Raw genomic sequence first — 24464 nt, forward strand, 5'->3', positions numbered from 1 at the left:
GGCGCTAACTTCTGACGACTTAAGTTTGCTTTTCTGTGAGGCATTATGCTTTTCTGTGAGAATGGACTAAAGAAGATCATTTTCTATCTATCTATATAAATAAAATATAACGTTTGTTTGTTCCTACCGATTCCTTTGAAATTTTGACACAACGTTGCATTCGAATATGCACGTGCTTTTATATAATATACATGTCGAAATTCTCCCTACGGGGGAAAGGGACAGGATTAAGGCTTACTGTGAAGAACTCGGCTTCTATTTATACTATTTTACATGCGGTTTTTTGCGTTTTTAATTGCGTTTTAATAGGTGACGTCAACAGAATATACACTAAAAAGGGATTTTTTGAAATCCCCTTTACGGGGGAAGTGTTACACATTTATAATATACATTTTGAGCCACAACAACGCGTGGCCGGGTCAGCTAGTTTTCTGATAAAAATTGACTCTACTGTTTAGCAATTCATTTGTTTTTACTGAAAGTTTTAGGAATTGACTTCTGAAATTTTTTCAGTAGTTTAATTAATGTGAAAATGTTTATCATTTGCATGAAAAAATTGTGCATTAATGTAACTTCATCTGATTTGTGATTCCATTTTTACTTACAAAATAAATAATCCTATTACAGGAGTCAGAATAAAATTTGTTTCAGATAAATAGCGAGGTTGAGGCCGAAGTTTTAAACGAGAAAACGTGTACTTCGGATGTTCAGCGTCGCTTTCCTGTAAGCCTAGAAGTTTGACAATGGCATTTGGAAAGTCAGTGGAATCATGCTTGATATTCCAAACGCCATTGTCAAACTTCTAGGCTTACAGGAAAGCGGTGCTGAACATCCGACGTACACGTTTTCACATTTAAAACTTCTGCCTCAACCTCGCTAATGTCTTCAGAATTTTGACTTCAGATTCATTTAAATTCAAATAAGACATTAAATACAAAACACATGAAAACCTGTAACTGACATGGACTGCAATTTGTGTTTGATTTAGAATATATGAAATTTTGAAATTTCTACAATTTTACAAAGGTCTAAGTGAGATGTGCAGTCTGTGGCAGAGGCATAATTTCAATTTGATATTCTATTCAAACTTTAACAGATCTGAAGATTGAATTTAAGATAATGAAAATGTTTATCTGAAAGACATTGTAGTGTTAATCTTATAATAATAGTATATACACAAATGCATATACACATTCTAGATTATCATCATCAAAGATGTCACTTCATTTTCAAATTCTACCAGTAATTTAAAAATAAAACTTGACTGCTTCAATTCTTTAAAAACCTGTTTAATTTATGTATTAAAGTTGATATTTTTCTTATATTATGTTTCTTATATTATATTCTTATATACAGTTCGAAAACGTTTGCGATTTACAGAGAGAGAGAGAGAAGAAGCACACCGGTCAAAGGCACTTCAGTTGTTCAATTTAATATATTATGTTCAATTAGTTAGTAGCTGAAAACAAGTTACTTCATTTTTTTAAATTTACTTATGTTATAAATTTTAAGATTGATATGCCAATTTCTTAACTGATTTATACTAAATCAGTATTTAAGAAATTGACATGTCAGAATAATTTTTTGCAAATATTATAATAGTGAAAAATTAATTTATAATAAACTAATTCAGCTGTTAGATTGTTATTGTTAGCTATTTTCAAGGCAATAAGCAAGGCAATCAATAAAATAATTTGACAGTTTGATTTAACATATAATTTTTTTTGTTAATATCTGCAAATAATTATAAGTTTTCTTAATATACCATTTAATGTAATACATATTGACTTGAATTTTAAATTAGAAGAGTAAAATCTGGGAATTAATGATTTATACTTTAGAATTTTAACAGTTTGATTATATAATGGCAATTAAAGTATGTATAGTAGCAACCATGGAAATTATATCATCTGTAAAATTCAGAAAAATGTGTGTATTTTTTAGATTGAAGTATCATTTTGCTGCAGACCTGCAAGAAATTATACAGATTTCATTACCCGTGACATCATAAATATGAAAACACTTTTCATTGAATAACTAAGTCTACTGCAACAGCGTTTTTGATTATTCCATTGGTATAAAAACCTATATGAAGGAAGTGCTTTTTTGTAAGCAAAATGAAAAGTTTTTGACAGTTAATATGTGAAAATTATGTAATTATTGCTTTGAATGCTAAAGGTTTATCCTCTCATGAAGTACTACAGAGTATACATTGTGATTAATTAACAATTATGTATTTGCTACAAAGGAGACATGAACATGGCAATATTGAGGAAAGAAGTTGGATCAGGAGGTTAACATGGGAATATGCCATTTCAGGATGGGATGATTAAGCATCTCTGCCTATGAGAACATGCTGCTAGTTCTGAACTGAAAGTAAAGTGGAAAGAACAGATAAGCATAATTAGTATAAGATCCAATATAACTTCTTAAGCCTTTTAAATTTCCGGTACTCAATACGAACATTAACCACCAATTAACTAACGTTTTCGATCGCCTCCGCGATCTTCGTTAGTATAAGAACTGGGTAACATGGATTTAAAGTCTACTGTTCAAATAAGCAATTACTGATGAATAAAATGCTTAGACAACTGGGTTATCTGGGCTAAACAGAATGCTGAGTGGAGTGTTAACATTTGAGATTCTGTTATGCTTTTGGATGAATCCAAATTTTATCTACATCGATCTGATAGCAAACTCTATTTGAGAGTAAAGACCAGACTTATAACTGGGATTGCTTGACACAGACGGTGGCATACATATCTAATAAAGAATTTGTTGAGGTTTGGATTGTGTTGTAATGCATAATAATTTTTACTTTCCTAGCTGTTATATATAGGGTGTATCAGTACAGTGGTTACAAACTTTCAGGAGAGATAGAGTACACCTTGACGATGGGAAATCACATAGCAATGCATGGTTGGAAACGCTTTCCTGGAGCTGTAGTGACGACATAAAACACAAAAAAAGAAAAACACGAACAGTGTGAGAAAACATGTTTATTATTCTTAGTACAACAAAAATGCTGGGACATCTTTGGCTGGTGTACACCACCAGCCAAAGATGCTGTATAGATATTGCTACACCAGCCAAAGACATCCCAGTGTTTTTGCTGTACTAAGAATAATAAACATGTTTCCTCACCCTGTTCGTGTCCTTCCTTTCTTGTGTTTTGTGTCGTCACTACTGTGCCAGGAAAGTGTTTCTGACCATGCATTGCTATGTGATTTCCCATCGTCAAGGTATACTCTATCTCTCCTGAAAGTTTGTAACTGCTGTACTGAAACACCCTGTATAACAAAGAGAAAGCGTGATGATCGATCAAAAAATGTCCTCCAAGATTTTTACATTTTGAACTTGGAACCTTGAACTGTTGAGAAATGCAAAAAAATTCGGGGATTTTTTTCAGGCAGCCTTGTAAATTTCAAAGGCTACCTGCAAAAATACTGCTATTAACTTTCACAATACAGATTCATTCCCCCAGCATGGAAATTGTTCTATAAACTGTAAACTTACTATCCTTTCTCTCTCTTTTTCTTGTCACCTCACCTCTCCACACTTGTATGGCAAACCCCTGTTGTTTTAACAGTTGCGGGGTCATTTAGTCTGGTGACGCCCACTCAACACACATGAAAATGTTAGCTCTGTCACCTTTTTTTGCTGGTTATTTGGGTTTTGTGGATGTTTTTTATCAAGTTTACCCAGTTGTGAGTGAGTGTTTTATAATTTTTGTTAACGTTTTGCAGCAGTCTAAGGCTGTATTTACAACTAATCTGCTTTTTTGATGATTGAAATAAAAAATTTTCATTAAACCCTGCTATTTTCAGACTTTCTAACTCATACTTTGGTATCAACACAGTGACGACAAAAGGCAGTTGATATTTCTGAAAATGACTGGAAAAGGGTCCAGAAGAAATAGGGTTTAATGAAAATTTTTTCATCTTTATTTGTAAGAAAGCAAACAGCTGTACAGATCTGAAGAGTTTGGAAAAAGAGATTTGTGTGTCTAAGGTTGTAGTGCAATACTTACTCATTCTTAGCATTTTTGTAAAAAATATTCTTTCCATTTAAATGCTTAATTTTACAATAGTGGTTATGATTTCTGTAATGATCAAGTAGCTTTATTTTTATTCAAATATTTTAAATTTATTATTAATGGACTGACTGACTATTTCTTCATTATTTTATAAAAGTTTTCGAAGTTTTAAGTCAAGTACAAATAAGTTAGAAAAACAGTATAAATGCTACAAAATAACTAGTATTTGGCATTTCTATTTTTATGCTCATTTACATTTACAATAATTTTTATTTTATTTTAATGCTACATCATAATGTTAAAAATTTAAATGAAATCTCATTACTAGCAGAGCTTGTATGAATTGATGACTTGAGCGGTATAGCCAACATTATTGGTGCATAATGCCTTCATATAGTCTACTTACAATTACCGCTGATTTTGGGTTTTTTTTTACTGTAAATGTAAGGTCATTTATTACAAGATGCATCTTAAAGACTAACAAAAAGGGCTTTTAAAAAAGTATCTTAGAATAAAAGAAATCATATTTAATATGTGAAGATATAGTAAGTTTCTAACCATTATTATTGGCAATGTAAGTTAAGGATAAAGAGAGAAATGTTTATATTAAGCCTATGAAAAAATACAATTGAAGAATATTATTAAAAAAACTTGACATCAATTTTCTGTTACGGAAAATATAAACTTTTTCAAAGTGGTCAGACAGATATAGTCATAGACCTTGTCAGATAAAATATGATAGCATGAATAAGAAATCTGTGACCATAATTTAATATAAACTTGCTCTGGATTGTTTAAAACAATATTTTATAGATTTGTTGAAAATTCAATTATTTTCTTATTTAAACTAATAGAAAAATATATATTCTTATTAATAGTTATATATATATGTATATTTACTACTAGTCTTCAGTTAATATGGCAGATAGTCATTGAAATTAGCATATTTAAACAAATATACTTTAATTGAATTCTCCTTAGTGTCTAGTGACCTTCATCAGAACATCATTATACCATAAAAGTGGCATATAGTATTCGAATAAATGCATTAAGAGAATTGCACATGAATTGAAGACTAGCTATTGCTTCATAAAAATAAAATGTAACTTAAATTTGCATGTTCAGTATTCAATTCTGGATATCAAGCAGTGAGTTTCAGGCCAGGTATTTTATTAATTGAGGACTGGAAATGATTGATTAACTTAAGTATTAGATGTAAAGTGTAGAAAACAATTTTTTTGTGGAGAATCCAAGATAGAGATTTTGTGACTAAATTTCAAAATTCTCTTTCTGTTTAAAACAAAGTTTAATCATAAAATTCATGTTACTAGGTTCTCCACAAAAAGTTTTTCTGCATTTCACATCTTTGGCACAGTTATGTGGCCATTTATGTAAAAATAGAGAATATTTTATTGAGGCAAAGCATTAGTAAGATCATCTTGTGCAGGATTGCCAATTTTTCTTTCCAGCAATTGTAATAAATATTGAAGTCTTGTGTGGCCATGAACTGTTTTCTTTTAATCTCACATACTCATTCATACATATTGCAATTACCTACATATTCAAACATGTGTCAGCACTTGGGTTAGATGGAGTAAAAAATAATTTATATGTACTAATACTAATTGAAAAATTTTCAAAAATGCAACATCTGCCTCAATTCTATTCAGATACAACAAAGTCACATGGCATCTTTAGTACAGTAGAGTGTCGTTTATCCGAAAGCTGATCAACTGGAACGTCGGTTAACCGAAAGCTTTCCAGTTGGACTGTGTCGTGCCGAATCGAATGTTTTTGATACTAGATTAACTTCTAAAGTATAATTTTTTTTGTTTTTATATTTTTCAATATATTGATTGTTTTGTACAAAATAAAGAAATAATTTTTAACGATACAATAGCCACGATTATTATTGCAAAAATTTTCGTTATGCTTAAAATCGATGAAAATTCAAAGTGACACGCAACAGAGAAAAATTTCAACATAGGATAGGTTAATATATTTTTTCGTACATAATCGGTTATCCAAAAAATAAGTTATCTGAACAACCCCATTCCCCAATTGATTTGGATAAACGACGCTCTACTGTATATGTGTAAGTAAAATAAAGGACAAAATACTGTTTGATAAGTAAGAAAATACTTAAGTATTGAAACAATTATTATTAATCAGAATAAAATATCTATGTTAAAATTTTTTTTAACATAAATATTAATTGTTTCAGTAGAATGTACCTCACAATTGACAAGAAGTAACAGAGAAGGTTTATTAGCTTCTGTTATAGTTCCATGTTCTAATTCTAGCATTTTTAAAAAATTTCAGAAATCATCACACTTGATAGAATAATACAGAAATGCTAAACTATACAACTAAGCCCCAGAAAGCATTGAAATAGTGTTTTTGAATAACCAAAAGCTTTCATTTATCATATTGCATAAATGTTGGACTGTTTAAACATGACAATCTCTTGCTTTCTTTAATTTCAACCATATTACAGATCATTTGATGTATTTTGGCTAGATAATTTGTAATACTTGGTTGGAATTTTGGAAGTTTATAAAATTCAAGGGCCTCTTTTTGTAATGCACAGTGAACTCTAAATACTGAACCTGTTACCGGTGTAATTTGCGTGAAAAAATCTTCTTTCCACAAACGTTTTCGAGCTTTCCAAATAGCTCTTCTTCAGGTAGAGAAAAAATTCCGACGAATCAATAACAAACGAACGTTAAGGTGGTCATGCGCATTCGTGCGCTGATGTTGCTATTTATAGATCATTTATGAGGGCCTGCCATGCTACAGAAAGATTAATCTCATCCTTCCGATTTATACATGTGGTCTGGTGGTTAGCCTTACAGATGGATATAGCTTTCCGCCATTTTAGTTGCTCCAGGTGGGGCGTAGTGTCGATGATGTCAGCTTTGTCGAACTCCAGTTCTACATTGGGATCAGATGCAAAGGTGGTTAGGGCCGTGGTGTACCGCCCGTGCCGAAGGTCCGCTTGATGTTCTTGCACTCTGGTATTTAAAGATCGCTTGGTTGAGCCGATATATACAAGGCTCTCGTTACATCTGTTATCTTTCAGCGGGATAGAGTACATGCCAGGAAGCCTGCCACGAACTGGACTGCCTTTTCCATTTCTGAGGATGTCGTAGATTGTCGGGCATCTTCTATAGGCTATTTGTAGTTGTTGTTTTCCAGCGATCTCAGCGTATATCGCTTTAACATATGGGTTAAAGGTGACTGGGAGGCGTGTACGTTCATCCTGGCCAGTGTTGGTTTTCGTGCGCGTAGTGGGTGCGTATTGTGAGCGTTGAAGTCACTCAATTAGACGGTGTGTTAGACCATGGTAACCGTGCTTGGCTGCTATCCTCTTGATATAATTCAATTCAGTGTTGAGGGCTTGCGTGGTGGATGAGTGGGAAAAGGCCCTTTTAATCAAAGTATTAAATGCTGCAGCCTTGTAGGTGAATGGGTCAGATGAACCCACCGGTATGTATATAGAGTCTGCATAAGGTTTATGGTATACCAACGTGACAATGGCGGATCCTTCTACTTTAATGTTTATATCCAAAAAATGGACCTCAGTATTGCTAGATTGTTCCATTTCCAGCGTTAGGCTGTAGGGATTATCGTTAACGGTTTGTACGAAATTTGAGATGTCAGATATTGTCTTCCACATGATGAGGATGTCGTCCACATACCTCCTATAGAGTAAGATGTTCGGGAGGAACAGTGGAAGTATTTTTCGTTCCAGTTGCCTAACGACCATTTCGCATAGGTTCCCGGATACTGGGCTACCCATGGGGACTCCTCTTTTTTGTTTGTAGACTTCTCCGTCGAACGCAAAGATAGAATTATAACAGATCAGATGGGCTAATTCAATGACTTGGTGGTGTAATGCTTGTTCTTGAGTCAAATTAAGCAAAAGGTCCCTAAGGGAGCAAAAAGCTGGAGGGAGCTCCACTGACGGGTACATAGATTTAAAGTCTAGCACGGTAATATACTGCAGCGTTGAAGACACAGCCCGAAGGAGGTGGATGAGCTCAACTGGGTTATTGATGGTATATGGGTAGTCCTTGAGGTGGGGAGAAAGTAGGTTGTGAATGGCTTTCTCCAATTTTCTTGTGGGAGCTCTGATTTTATCGACTATTGGACATAATTGTTGGCCCGTTTTGTGCGAAGATGCCCGACAATCTACGACATCCTCAGAAATGGAAAAGGCAGTCCAGTTTGTGGCACGCTTCCTGGCGTGTACTCTATTCCGCTGAAAGATAACAGATGTAACGAGAGCCTTGTATATATCGGCTCAACCAAGCGATCTTTAAATACCAGAGTGCAAGAACATCAAGCGGATCTTCGGCACGGGCGGTACACCACGGTCCTAACCACCTTTGCATCTGATCCCGATATAGAACCAGAGTTCGACAAAGCTGACATCATCGACACTACGCCCCACCTGGAGCAACTAAAATGGCGGAAAGCTATATCCATCTGTAAGGCTAACCACCGGACCACATGTATAAATCGGAAGGATGAGATTAATCTTTCTGTAGCATGGCAAGCCCTCATAAACGATCTATAAATAGCAACATCAGCGCACGAATGCGCATGACCACCTTAACGTTCGTTTGTTATTGATTCGTCGGAATTTTTTCTCTACCTGAAGAAGAGCTATTTGGAAAGCTCGAAAACGTTTGTGGAAAGAAGATTTTTTTCACGCAAATTACACCGGTAACAGGTTCAGTATTTAGTATTTCATTCCCGGTGTCAGAGTGAAGTGTAATTTTACTCACAGTGACCTCGTCAAATTAACAGTCCATTCCCTTCATTAAGTAAATAGACTGGTCCCTACTACTGTGCATTTTTACAGCTTGGCTAAGATTCGTGAAACAAGCTGTACACGTTTGTAATTTAATAAAATGTGTATTTGTGTCTGGCTTGCATGGCACAATAAAATAGGCTTGTTTCATTAGCATTGTAGATATGTTTTGGATAATTTTTGTCATTCGTCATTTATAAGCATCAGTATTTTTTTTTTGCTGTATTTTCTTGAATTTAATATCATGGCTAGATTTTTATTGAGATAACTAACCATCTATTACTTTGAAATCTTGTGATTCAGTTTTTTAACTAACTATTCTTAGTTTGATTAACGGCCATCAACATCCACTGTAATACCATACTTATTATAACACAGGATAGAAATTATTGCTTGGTATTACAGTCTGGTATTACAGCAGAGATGTTGATGGCTATTAATGGAACTAAGAGACAACAACGTGGTATGAAGCAAATACAAGAAACAGTAACTATTCTTATATGTTAGCATTTGATTAGCGACTTGCACACCTTATCCAATTTCAATAAAGAACTATTGATTGAGGTTACTCAATGAAACTTTGCTTGTTTTTTTAGATTGCATGTGAAATTTGTAGATTTCAGCATTCTAGTTGTCTCTACCAATTAACAGCAACCGTTGTTGGACAGTTGGCTTTTGATTTGTTCAAGTAAGACAATTCCATCTACTAGTATCAGATTTCTCCATGACATATTGATTGATCTAAGTTTGAAAATTTTATAAGATCAGTTTAAAAAAAAAAAAAAAATTCACTAAATTGAATATATCTTTGTTACTGAGTGTTTTCAATGATCTATTGTAGATTTGTATATAACTTACAATGCCATATTTTCTGAAAAAAATTGTTGGAACAAAAAAAATACCTTTGCATAACCTATCCCACCTGTATATTCAGCACCTATGGAAGCAATCATTGTGCTGTAGGTATAAATTTGTGGTTGCAGATTAAAATTGAAATATGATGTGATATATGGTGGTACTTTTTAAATTCTTTTAAACACAAAAATCATTTGGTTAAATTGCAAAAATACAGCACTCCTTAGTGATATTCACCTACGCATCACAAGAGAGTGTCATCTAGCAGCCACTGTTCTGATTAAACAGCATGTTGCCCCAAACAACCAAAACAAAATTTTGATTCTATTCTTGATTTGTTTTTTTTTGTCTTATGATTTGTCCCAATTAACTTGTGGCTCTATAAAAAATATAGTAAATTGTAGTTAACAAAGTTTTTACTTAAGTTTGTCTATTCTATATTTAATTAAAATATTTTAATTCAGAAAAATGGTTTTTAGAATGTGTTTAAGCCAAATATAATAACCTGTTGTTAAAACTGACTTTTCATTTTTTTTAGATATACAAAATTAGGATTTGCTGGAAATAAAGAACCACAACTTATCATTCCATCAGGTAATTAGTTCAAGTTAATTTTTAATATAATCAGAATTAAATTATTTGATAACTTGAGATAAATTTTGAAACTTTTTATTTGTTTATAAAATTTTACAATTACTTTTAATACTCATGACTTAAAAATTATTTTACAAATTAATAGTGTGTTGGTGTTTTATATAATTTTACCAAATTTGTTTTTATGGCTTTATTAAATAGGTTAACATTGACATTCAGATTATATTGATAATTTAAAATAAAAGAATAAATTTATATATTGCAACTAGCTTTTCTTCCTTGTTGGGTGTGTTGTGGTGATCTCATCATATTGGATCATTGTCTTAGTCACTTAAACTTTTTTTTGTGTGTGTGTGTGTTTATAAATTCTACATAAATTTTTAATAAAAGTTAAGAAAAATTCTTTAAAAATTAAATTACTGTCAATGAAAGAAATTTATTTCTATGTACATAATAGTATTTAATTGTTTTTATAGTTATAAGCATACTATAAAAATTAAAATTTTATTAAGAACGAAATTTATTTTTAAATATTGTTTAACAAAAAATTTTATTTTATAGCAATTGGTATAAAAGAATCTGCTAAAATTGGTGATCAAGCTACTAGAAGACTTGCTCGAGGAATTGATGATTTGGATTTTTACATAGGAGATGAAGCCCTGGATGCTTCAGGTTATGCAGTTAAAGTAAGTTTTTTGTCTAGGTAATTACTCTTTATTGTATAATTCATGCAGAATATTGGAAATTTTGTAGTGGAAATTGGAAATATAGTAGTGGTCATGAAAATTGCAACTCAAAATCACATAAAAATGTGTTTATCTTTTTTAAATTATTATTTTGCTCCAAATTTAGAATTAGAAATTTATCTCTCTCAAATTTATCGGGAGATAGCAGCCTAATTGTCTACCTCTAGCTAAATTGATTTAAGTTGCATCTAATTATTAAATTAGCATCAATGTAGATCAGGGGTTCTCAAGTGGGCGATATTGCCCCCTTGTGGGCGGTGAGTAAATCTAGGGGGGTGCTGGAGACAGGGTACTGAACGGTGACCAAAGGCAAAAAGTTGGGGTCACTGATGGGTTAGGGGCGTTGGGTATAACTTTATGAAACAAAGGGGGCGGTGGATCGAAAAAGTTTGAGAACCTCTGATGTAGATCAATAAATAAACTATTAAATCGTTTTGGCATTACAAATTATAATCAGATTGTTATATACTGTTATAAGCAAAGTCTAATGCAGTGATGCTTCTGGTGATTATATCGTCAGTTGGCATAAAAACCTGTGCAAAGGTGGTTTGCTTTTATAAGCAAAATGGAGTGTTTTTAATAGTGAGCATCATGTAAACAGCTCATAATTGTTGGTTTGAATGCTGAAGGTTTATCTTCTCATAAACTAGTGTAGAGTGCATTGTGATCAATCAACAATTGTGCATTTGTTACAAAAAGAGATGTGAACACAACATCATTGAAATAAAAGATGGATCAGGAGTTAAAGATGTGAGTACGCCATGCCAAGATGGGATGCTGAAGCATCTCGGCCTGTGAGAGTACACTACTAGTTTTTCTGAACTGAAAGTAAAGTTGAAAGAACAGATAGGCATGTTATCCATGTGGCATGGGTTTAAAAGCCACTGCTTATGTAAAAATCTATTGCTGTTGAGTAACATTTGCAATTAGTAGGATATCTGGGCAAGCAGAATGTAGATTGGAGTATTGATGTGTGGAATTATATTATGATTTTGGATAAGTCCTCCAGCAGGGATCAGACAGCAAACCATATGTTAGGCTTAGAAAAGGCAAGGCCTAAAACAAATTGCTTGATACAAACAGGTAAAGGTTCTGCTGAGTCAAATGGTATAGGGATGCATATCAAGTGAAGGTGAAAGGAAACTCCAACTAAAATATAAAATTAATCAGATCTAACAAACTGAGTTGTTAAATAAATTTTAAAGAAAACATTCTTCTGAGTACAATAAAATAACAACACTGTAATTTGACTGACTTAAAATCAGGAAGAGTTTTTTCCTTTACAAGACAATAAAACAATTAGTGGCTTATGGACATTAGTAGTCATCAGTCAGTGTGGGCCGCACTGAAAATCTAACCTGACCCTGAAAGATAACACCACAACTCAAATTTTATACAAAGCCAATGTCAATCAGTGTAAGTTGAGATAATTTACAGCCAGTTTTTGAAATTTGATATGTTTATTTTTGTGTTTTTGGATCAAATTACTGTAAAATAAACATAAAAAAAGCACTTTTGCCATTTTATGAATATTTTACATTGTTAGAAGACAAAGTGCAGAAATTAAACATATAACTATAGTTTTTGATGTAATGCTGAAAGTTTACAAGCTAACTTTGCATCACCTTGTATAAATTTTAAGGCGGAAATGATGTTATTGATGATTTGGCAGGCTGTACTTGACACAATAGTATAGTTGTTGGTTGAATCTTCATTATGTGCAGGATAATGCATGCACGGCTTTAAATTTATACTTATAGTTCAAATGGTCATTCAAGTTTACGTTTTGTTTAAAAACTTTTATGTTCCGAACAATGTTTTATCTGGTAACTGTTGTCGCACCTGAAGAACTCGGGAGGAGTTAAAGAATGTTTGTGTAGAGATTGTTTTTGTTTTCTTCACACCGGTAATTGGTTCTGTGTTTGTTATTAGGTAAACCAAATACTGTATTTATTTAGATGTATTTGCATTCTTTAAATACACTGCAAGAATATAAAAATTCTTAAATTTCACCTGCTTTATTACATCTTTACAAGATCTTTGTAAGTTAGAACAATTTTGACGCAGCAAAGATTTTGAGGCAAACGGACCAAAGTTTTATGCTTAGCACCCTGGAAATTCGCAAGTACATGTTTTGTGTGTGGTAAGACTATTATACAGAATTTCATTGGTCAGGTAAACAGGAATTGATGATTTTCAACTGAAAATAGTCTAACTTTTGCTTGCATGAGAAGATAATTCAAGACATTCAAATTTTTTTCTAATGTTAACTCTAATGTGTTATAAATATCAAATGGTAATTGATCAATCAATTAAATTTTGTAAAAATGCCAAAATATTTAAATTCAACGCCCTTAAAAACCCTTAAAAATATATTTTGTGTTCTCTTGTAACTTTGTGTTAAGTAGTTTTCCTATTTGAGTGTGTCTATCTTGCTTGTCAGATAAAAAGGAGGACTGTTGTAGATGGGATTGAAGTTGATTCAGCCAAAAGTAGTCATTAATCTTCTCTTGGATGAGATGATGATCTCTGAAAGTTTTGTTGCATTTGCTCAGTATCGAAACACATAAAGAACAAACTAACCAACATTCTTTATATACTAAATATTGATGCAAAAAATGAAATGTGACCTAAATAATTTAATGAAAATTAAACTCTTAGATCAGAGTTAATCAGCTATGTTATGCTTCATGCAACTCATTACTTCTGATTCATTGTCTATGTGGGTCTTGTTTTTGTTTTTTGAAAACAAAATACAGGATTCACATTTTATATATTGTAGCGGCCAACAAACTGTGTTCTATTATGTCAATAACTTAATAGGTATTTTTGTCATTTCCAAAATAAATATGAAATATCTTTTTAATTAATATTAATTCATTTAATAATAAGAAACAAGTAAGTAACAATATTTAATAAGCAGCATATAATTATTTTACTTGTAATAATTTTAAGAACTTGCCAATAAAATTGCAAGAAGAAGATATGAAAATATGGAAAGTAGATAAAAACATACGATTTGTGGAAAAAGAAGTAATTGAAAATATATGAAACTAATTTTTCAGTGTGGAATATTTCATATTATTTGATATTTATCTATCTACATTTATAGAGTAGCAAAGAACAGTAGTCCAAATGCATTTTCTACTGTTTTATAATTCAAGAAAATAAAAACGTTTTTTAAATAATATATGAAGCGTGCAATGCCATAAGGTTGTAAATGCCATTTTTCTCAAAATACGTTTTATTGAAGAAATTAATTTTAAATGCAATGTTTTTTCCTACAAAAAAATATTGTGGCGATGTGGCGCTTTAAGTGGCTATATTTTGAAGATGAATTTATGTGCAAGCCATAACGTTTTAAGTGCCAAAGTGCAAGCCACGTGACTTTTGGCACGCAAAATGTTACGGTTTACATTTACATCATTTTGTTATTCCAATTTGTAACGCAGTGAGTTTTTTACGCAGAACCGGATAACTGAATCCCAGTTTATTAATAGTTAACCTGTATCACCTTATTATTTGATATTTCAAAATGATATTCGGACTTCCATTAATCTTTCAAATTTGAAGTTTTTAAATACATTTTAACTTTTATTACACTAAATTAATACCTTATTGTTTATATTTTCCTTTATTTATCATAATTATATTACAATTGATAAAGATTAAAGCCCAGTTCAAGTACCAAAACTGTGGGCCCAACATTGTTGAAGCCAGGAAGCAGTCACTAATAGATTATTGCCAGTTTTTAATGTTAAAATTGATATTGAATTTGTAAATTGTGTTTAATAATTTAAATGTAAGTTTTTGGTATTCAAAACTGTTTTTCAGCTGTAGAAACATTAATTTTATGATTGCAATTGTTTTTGGCATTTACAACTTTATGCACTTGCACAATTTTGGCATTTACAACGTTATGGCTCTAACCCTGTTTTTAAACTTTTTTTGTTTCCTTACCATCATACTTAGGTGTTTGAAATTAAACCCAATGTTTTATTCCAAAGTGTAAATTGTTAAAATAATTTTTATAGCATTTGATTAAAGTTTGTTCATTAGAAAAAGTTTTTTCTCTCTCCTGAAAAGTTTGTTTTTTGGCATTTACAACATTATGGCATTGCACGCTTCATATGCATTTATAAATAAATTGAATACCAAATTTCTATGGCATAAATATTTTTATTTATACTGCTTTTAATAAGACCTTATATAATTTTGCAATATTTATATAAAAAATTATAATATAAAAATGAATATATAATATGAATATAATATATAAATGAATAATATAAATGTATTTAAACATTTAGGGTCGATTTACACACAACAGTGACGTGCCAGCACAGTGCAGTAAGCATCGATAAATATCACACATAGCCAATTAGAATTTCATGTACGACACTTGTGTGATTGACAGAATACAGATCACGTGTCGTAGATGAAATTCTGATCGGCTGTGTGTGATATTTATCGATGTTTATGCACCAAATGGTCCCTGTGCCGGCATGTCACTGTTGTGTGTAAATCGACCCTTAAGGTCTATTAAATATTAAAAAGTAGATTATTGCATAAGTTGTTGAAATATTAATGGTTGAACAATTTTATAATATATATACAATTAAATATTTTTTAGTATCCAATCAGGCATGGAATTGTAGAAGATTGGGATTTAATGGAGCGTTTTTGGGAGCAGTGTATTTTCAAATATTTACGAGCAGAGCCTGAGGATCATTACTTTTTATTGGTAAAGTGCAATTTAAAATTTTATTATAAAACAAATGAAAAGATAACTTTTATTTATATTACTGTATTGAACAGCATATAAGATGTGACTTTTGTCCAAAAATAGGCTGAAAAATTCTCTTATGTATGAAGCTGTGATTTGCTTAGACTAATGAATTTCCTAAATGGCTTTTATTAGGCCCACAGATAATCTCTACTTAGCCCACCTCTTGAATAAAATTGTTATAACTAGAGAACCATGTTCAAGATTATTATATTTGACTTTAAGTGTAAAATGCCTTTTATAAAAACTTATATCTGGCAGTTTTTTTCTCTTCTCCGGTGTTTGTGTCTAGCAGATGAAACAACCGACAAATTTTTTTTACTAAAATTTTATTAATTTATTATCTTTCAAATGAAAATTTTGAGTGACTACCCTTCTTTAAAGCCATGAAACAAATAAAATAATGAAATTTAAATTCAAAATTTATAATTAAATAATTCGTGGGATTCTTCCTATGCACAAATTTGGCACTTTTGGTTACCAACTCTTACAGGATCACAAGTGAAGTTTCTCCATTGATGCTTTCCAGTCTGTAATTGGTTACTGCAGCATTTGCTTCTGACTTTTAAATTTGGGATAATGCTGATACACTTATTACTACTTTCATTTCTTGTTATTTCTACATGTTCTTTAAATATTATTGTTTAATTAAATATATTACTATTATTTGCTCTAACTAAGCACTCTTTTTTTATGTATTCGTGTAGAATATTTTAATTTTAAATGATTTTTTTTAAACTTTTTTTTCCTCTGATAAATAAGTGTGCATTGTAATTTTGCATTTTTTTTTTAACTAAAATATTGTAAAATAAAAGTTAGAGCTGAGTGCCAAAGATGTGGGGTGGCTTAAATTTAAATACACTGAGTAGTTTTTTAAATATTCTGTACCAAAAAAATTGGTTTATTGTATATCCCAGCTTACATGCTGTAAATTATGATAACTAAACATGATTTTATTTTCATTAGTCTAAAATTTTTAATACAGTTTAAAAAACTAATACTGCATTTGCACACAATCCACGACTCATTTTGATTTCGATTTATCCACAGTCTTGATTGTAATTGATGCCAGTTGAATGTTGAGCTGTTCACACAGGCAGTCTGCTTGAGAAGAACCCGGCTATTGCACGTGATGATAACTACACGATAAGTCACAAACACCAACTAACAAAATGGAATTTTGGTTAGAAATAAATACTTTTACTTGCCATATAGCTAATAGCCAGCCAGCTCTCATTGTCTCTCCAAATATCTTTTTTATTTCTCTGTTGATAGCCCGACACGTGTTCCGCAGCCATCTTGTTTTTTCTTGTGTGCGTGGGATTGTGGGAACTCTCTTATGACTGGATCTAGTTTTAAGAACTCTCTTGAGTCGATTGTGATTGAACCTTGTTTCAGTCGAGGTTGAAACAGTCGAGAGGTTGCACTACGGCACAGTCGCCGACCTCAATCACAATCTAGATTGAAATGCTCAGTGCGAACAGGATATAAGAAAATTTTGAAACTTAATTTTTTTTACATTTTACCACATTTCAAAAGTTTCTTATATCCTTTCTGGAATGAATTTATCAATAAAAAAAAGAATTAAATGAATTTGTATTTCTTCTATAAATACTTTTTTTGAATCAGTTTGGTTTTTTCCCAGTGGATTTAGAAAAATAATTTCTATAAATGACTTGATACAATTACTTTATTACAAGTTATGCTATGTAATATAGTTATTTTTTATACACTGAGAAAAGGAATGACCAATAATAATAAAAGTAATTTAAAAACATTCATTGTTATGTAAACAAATTTAAGCAGATAGTTGATCTCATGTTTGATTATCTTTCATAATTTTGTAGTAATTATATATGATGATTTAATATGAAATGTTTAAATAAATAAAGTATTTAAATATTAAAGTTTTTAAAATTAACAAAAATGTAGTATTTAAATCATTTTTTAATTAAAAAGAAATTTACTTTTAGACTGAACCTCCTTTGAACACACCAGAGAATCGAGAATATACAGCAGAAATAATGTTTGAAACTTTTAATGTTCCAGGGCTTTATATAGCAGTTCAAGTGAGTAACTAACTATAAGAATTTAAAGAATTGAATAAAAATAATAATAATACTTTTACTGATTATTGTAATTAAAATAGTCAATGGAAGATTTATAGCATTATTTGAAATGAATTATTTTTTTGGATTATCTTGGAAATTTTCTTTTGAGAAAATTAATAGAATATATGAAAATGTTTTTGTTGATAGTGGTTTGTGTAGATGTCTCAAGTAGACTCGCTTCAAAATATGAACTGGTGTATAAAAATAATTAAATTTTTTAAACTTTGTTGAGAATCTTTAAAAAAAGAAAAAAGTTTTATGAAAACTGAAGGATGTTTTTGAAACATTTTCACATTCTAAGATTATTGAAGCTTGCAAAGAAAGAAAGATAATGACAAAATATCATAATTTCCTGTATATAATCTGCACTAGCATACAACCTGCAAAAATTGCTAGGACGGAAATGAAATAGTCATATAATCTTTCCCACCACATATTCTTCACCTCCAAAGTGGCTATTGAAAACACAACACCTACCAGTATGTAGCTTAGTAGATATCTTAAATAATCTATTTTTTTTTATTTATGTTAACAGCTCATTATAAATGTAAATATAAAATAAAAGCAATAGGAAGAATAGAATATTTAGACAAAATTACTTAAACTACAGCATCCAAAATACAAATGAACAATTATTTATTGTGACATCACAGTGCTGTAAGGAACTGAGTCCGAACGTTATATTTTATTTTATTATTATTTCCGTTTTATTATCTTTTGTTTGGGGTTTATGTTTATTTAAGACGAAGGTTCCCCACCACTCTCTTGTTAGTAATGAAAAATGAAGATAAAACAACTCACGGAGAAATAAGCGCCGTAGGAAAAAATCTTGCGCACTTGCGTTGCCCGGCGGAAGTAACGGTCCGCAGAAAAAAAAATGGAGGGGGAGTCCCCACAATCACTAGTAGAGAAATACTTGATAAACCGTCTTAAACATCCCAGAAAATTATGATAAATATTTTGTAAACGATTTATAAGCTTTGTCGGAAACTTAAAGCTACCAGAACAGAAAGTTAATGTTAGCAACTAAGTATGTAAATAAGAGGAGTAACCCAGCTCAAGTGTGATGTCACCTCACAGTATAAAACCCGTACGTTAACCGAAGAAGGAGAGGTGATTTCCAAACCGAGGTGAATTCCAAATCGAGGCGACTGTGAGAGCGAGGTAGATTCGAAAGCGAAGTATTTTCTGATAGAAGTCCAGATTGATAATTGGACGATCCAAGATGCTAAAGAGGAGTTCGATTGACGATTTGACGATATCAAAAGTATTGAGGAAATAGTTTTCTTCGTATAGTGAGGTGACGGATAGACGTTTAATTAGTAAGAGATTTTGTTCATAGTTTCTAAGTATTTGATTTGTCGAAATTCAAAGGGAAATTACTATTAAGTTAAGCTAAGTAGCTAAGTTTATTGTCGGGTTGACTTGTTGATTTTCGTTAATAAATTTTGTTTGGAATTATTGATATTTGTACGTAGTACGTTCTAGTTATTAATTAAATATATTTGAACTTTTGATTTGACTTGGTATTTATCGTTATTATTACTAATCTTTCGGTGCACGCTTAAAAGCCCAGGTCTGGCAAACTAATCTCGAATCCGCGTAAAGTACCCGTTAGGTTAACGGAAGTTTCACCGACCGTAATTATAGTCGGTTTCCTAAGATACTAAAATTAAGTACTTTACAGTGCTAGGCTGCAATTTTTAATCAATTTAATTTAGAATATATGCTCTCAATTTTAGTAGTGTCTTACCTCTGTACATTACACTTTTCTTGTTAAAAATAGCATCATGCTGGTCATCTATCTAACTTTATTCTGGAGAAAATTTTGAATTGAAATAACATTACAGTAGAAACTATTAACCGGACTAATTGGGGATGAAGGTAGTCTGGATAAGGAAAAATCCGGGTAATCGAAAAAAAAAATAATTGACAGTGAAAGACTTGTACATACAGTATGAATAATTTTTATTTGTCTAGTTTTATATATAGCTTCAATATTAAATTATTTTTTATTAAGAAATTCAATTATTGATTTTTGTTTAAAACTAGCTGTTCTTTTTGAAGCTGCTAAATCGTGAATACTTTTAACACATATAAGTTGTGCTGAGTTACACTCTTCTTAGCTCTCAAACCATTTCATGGTGACATCTAAGCACTGAAAAGCTTCAGAATGTGTAGGACCAATATCTTACTTTGCAAATCTCATCTTCGTCTTCTCAATCTTGTTCATCTGAGGCAGATATTTCTTTAATTATTTCCACATCATTCAAAATGTGGAATCCAGGATCGTTCACGTTGCAATTTAACCACTCGATTACATCTTCTTTGTCACATTCAGCACATATTGAAATTTGTGCTATTGCTTCCGCAATGTCTCTTATACCACTTTCTACTGTGTTACTGGAATTTACTAATGGTCTTTTCAAAATTTTGTTCCATGCATTCCATCACGTACGTACAACAGTGTCGCAGTTCGCCAAGTGCAAATCATCAAGTTCGTACAATTTTTGTTTATTTTGAACAATCCAGATAATCGAAAGTCCAGATAATAGAGGTCCAGATAATCGAGGTTCTACTGTATAGTTAATCAGGGCTTCCTGCCAGAAAGTTTTCTATATCTGGTCTTTCATCTGTATGATTCTGTTTTTAGGATTAAGGAAGGAAAGACAGATAGATGGATGCCAGTTGGAATTTATAGGTCTGCAATTTTCAAATTGCAGCCCAAATAGCCTACTGAATGACAATTTTTATTATTATTTTTTGCTGTTTTATCAAATAATAATTAATAATTTTCTGAATATTTACTAGTTTTCTCAATACATGTATTTTGTATTTTGTGGATATATGGAATGAATGGTTAGGTTATGTTAATGTTTGTCAATAGCATATTGCAGATATGCTTTTCATTGACAGATATTGCATTCATTGACTTGTAAACAAAGCAAAATCACATCAAAACATAGCCATTCCAAACACCCATAACACATACATTAAGAACCTGTACAATCTTGTGCAAGTATCATATCATATACTATACAGGTTTAGAAATATTAGGCCTTAACTAACAGCACATACATCACATTGTAGAAAGTTGCCATACTAAATTGATGTCACATATGAAATTCTTTAAATACAAATACATACTGGAATACACTGTTACAACACACACAAATAATAGCTTTTTTGATAGTTATGCTTTGAGTTTGGTTTAACATAGTACTAGGTATTGGGTATCAATTAAATAAGGCAATTCACCAACATTGATGATAAGTTGCTAAAATTAAGTTGCAAAAAATTTAACAGAAAAATTTTAATATCACCAATATACAATGACATGGTTTTGCATAGAGAGTTGATTGCTCAGCTTCTGTTTGCTGCAGAAAACTAAAATATGATAAATATGACAGTTATCTTCTAAATATTTTTGAGTTATTGTAAAGTGTGACTGGAATTACCAGCAGCTTGTCACCTTTCAATGGCGACTTCAAGTAAGTATGTGTAATAATAACTAGGGCAGAGATTGACATACAGAAAATGAAGGGAGAAAAGTAAAGATGAGGCATATATGCATATATATATATATATATGGCATTTTTGAAGGTTTCAAGAACAGTTGCAATGGAAGATAAATATGTCTGCAGCATACAAATAGTGTTTTTTTAAGGACATATTTGGTAAGTTTAGACAAATAAAAAGTTGTTGTATGAGTTCATAATTTAAAGTTAAGATTGGTAGATCATCTGACTTGCTTTCAAATTGAGTTTTAAACAGATAACCTGTAGGTAATATGCAGGAGATTATGGTAATTGTGGAATGTTTCTGTATATTTTAAGAATATGAATTAGTTCAAATGCTAAGTCTGAAATATGTCATAAAAATGCACACGATTAAATCTTAAAAGTCAAATTCCAGAAAAGTTTAATGCACATAAAACACAAACGTTTTTGATCTACTATGTAGATCAAAAACGTTTGTGTTTTATGTGCATTAAACTTTTCTGGAATTTGACTTTTAAGGTTCGATTGTGTGCATTTTGAATGTGAATTATGTCAGACTAATACTGTAGCCTTTTTACGTATACACATGTTACTTTCAAATAAAAATTATATATATATATGAATTCATTTCATATTAAAAATCTTACAGGCGGTGTTGGCTTTAGCTGCATCATGGGCTTCAAGACAGTTAGGTGAACGTACATTAACTGGTTTAGTAATTGATTCTGGTGACGGAGTAACACATTGCATTCCTGTGGTATGTATAATTTTTCTAAATTAAGAAAGTTAATGCTATAAATATATTTAAAATAAATCATTATTATTTATTTGATATCAATTGTAACTTATTAAAGAAAAACTGAATGTATGTATGTACGTACATTAGGTATACACTTTTCAACTTCCAATACAGCATATGATGTCATGGAATCATGTTATAACTAAATTCTTATTAAATGAATTAGTCTTTGCATATGGATGAAATAGCTTTTTGATTTTTAATCTTCAAACTGATATGAGATTTTCATTAAATGTATGTAAATAAAAACTTTATTTGCAATGTTTTAGAAAAATTAAATGTAATAGATCTTTAATTTAACAACTAATCATAAAGGTTATTCACTATTGCCCAGTCTTTTAAATTGAATGTGTTTTATAAACATAGATTGTTAACAAACTTATAAATGTAAAGGAAATTTGGTCTGTATTATTCACAGTGTAATAGAAACCAGATGACCTATACATGCAGTGATAACAATTTTTGAGATAACATGTTAGCTTTCAGCCAATAAAATTGAGTTGTCTGTGAACTACTATTGTGATGCTTCAATTAGAGTATGTCACAAACGCAAGAAATGATCACTGATTTTTAGCATTTTGAAAAAATTAACTTTTTTCAGCATTTTAAGTTTACAATAACATTAAATTAAAATTTTTGAAACCTAATTTAATCATTTTGTATTTAATTTAATTCTGAACAAAATATCAAAACAAAAAATAGTTATAAATTTAAAACAGTTTATTAAGACAAGTATCTACAAAAATATTTAGTATGAATATAATTAAATATAAATAATTCTATATGTTTATGTACAATATTAAAAATAATCAATTTTTAATTTCATACTTGACGACAAAATTCTGTCTTTAGAAAATTCCCTGCCGCATATACTTTCTTTTTATTTAGTGATTATATATTCTTTTGCTCATTTGAAAATATTAATAACATAAATAAGAAAAATTGAAAAAGATAAACATATTGTTTCTATTAAAATTAAGGTTAGGCAAATATCACTTTTCTCAAATTCAAATATTAACCAGATCTTGAATATTCAAATACTTGAATACCCAAATAATTAGTGAACTTAATTATTTTATATAATTTATTTAGTTAATAATTTATTATTTAACTTTATTTATTTCCATGTATTTAAAGGTATATCAGTTTGTTCAAAACATTAGTTAAATATTGTATGATCTAGTTTCATGGCTCTATGATCAATGGATGACATGATTTCCAACAAAATTTGAGAACTTGGTCTCTGTGTATTATAGTTTGTGGCACAAGATGTATTAAAATCTTGTTATTGGTATAAGCGTGAATAATATAATGTATATTGAATAATTTAGACTATTGACTCACGGCTATATTTGTGAAATAAAAATAGGTTCCAAATTTTTTTAGAACAAATGTTTTGTTTGTTAAATTGAGGGCTTATTTTAGCTTGATAATTCCTCATTGTTAATATCACATTTATATTTTTCTCAAAGTATAATTAAATACAAAACTTAGCATATTCAAATAATTGAATGTAAATATATATAAAATTAAATATAAGGATAAATGCTAACTGATGTATGTGCATTTATATTCTAATGTAAATATTGTTTTATAGTTTTGTTTTAAATTGTTACATATGAAAAATATTTTTAAAATGAGATTTTAAATTTCATAATTTGTTAAATTAAACAATAAAGTAGAAATTTTCATTATTTTTTCCAGGCAGAAGGTTATGTAATTGGAAGTTGCATTAAACACATACCAATTGCAGGACGAAACGTAACATACTTTATCCAAAGTTTATTAAGAGAGAGAGAAGTTGGGATTCCACCAGAACAATCATTAGAAACAGCTAAAGCTATAAAAGTAAAAAATCTTTAAAATAAAGCAAACATTAAGCTAATTATAAAAGTTATTTTTTGTACTTAGAGCTGTTGGTTTTAGAATGGTAGTTTAAAAATTATTTAGAAGCATTTTTAAAGTATTATTTTAAGCTATAAGTTTAGATGCTGCTTAGATTCTAAAAATTATTTCTTTTTCATAACTTTTAAAACTTTGAATTTTATGATTTAAGTTCCAAAATACCTTTGTTATTATTTGTTCTGAAAGTAATCAGTTAAATCATAAATAATTTAATTGTAATAAAAAAGAAATATTGCAGTGCTTAACAGATTCTAACTTATAAAATTGTAATTTCATCAATCTATTAACTTCAGAAATTTTTCTAATTTAATTG

General features: G+C 30.5%; 1 protein-coding gene across 1 annotated transcript in view; it reads left to right on the forward strand.

Moving 5' to 3' along the window:
* The window catches only part of Arp3 (Actin-related protein 3), a 41594-nt gene that overhangs the window by 4372 nt on the left and 12758 nt on the right, over positions 1–24464 (forward strand). Inside the window, exons 2-7 of the mRNA XM_067264379.1 lie at positions 10249–10304; positions 10866–10990; positions 15684–15794; positions 17810–17905; positions 22097–22204; positions 23951–24094. Coding sequence (XP_067120480.1) covers positions 10249–10304; positions 10866–10990; positions 15684–15794; positions 17810–17905; positions 22097–22204; positions 23951–24094 — 640 coding nt within the window. The remainder of the gene's footprint in view (positions 1–10248; positions 10305–10865; positions 10991–15683; positions 15795–17809; positions 17906–22096; positions 22205–23950; positions 24095–24464) is intronic.

Source organism: Centruroides vittatus, unplaced genomic scaffold (genome assembly GCF_030686945.1).
Source record: "Centruroides vittatus isolate TY-2023 unplaced genomic scaffold, ASM3068694v2 contig_1863, whole genome shotgun sequence".
Classification (NCBI taxonomy): Eukaryota; Metazoa; Arthropoda; class Arachnida; order Scorpiones; family Buthidae; genus Centruroides; species Centruroides vittatus.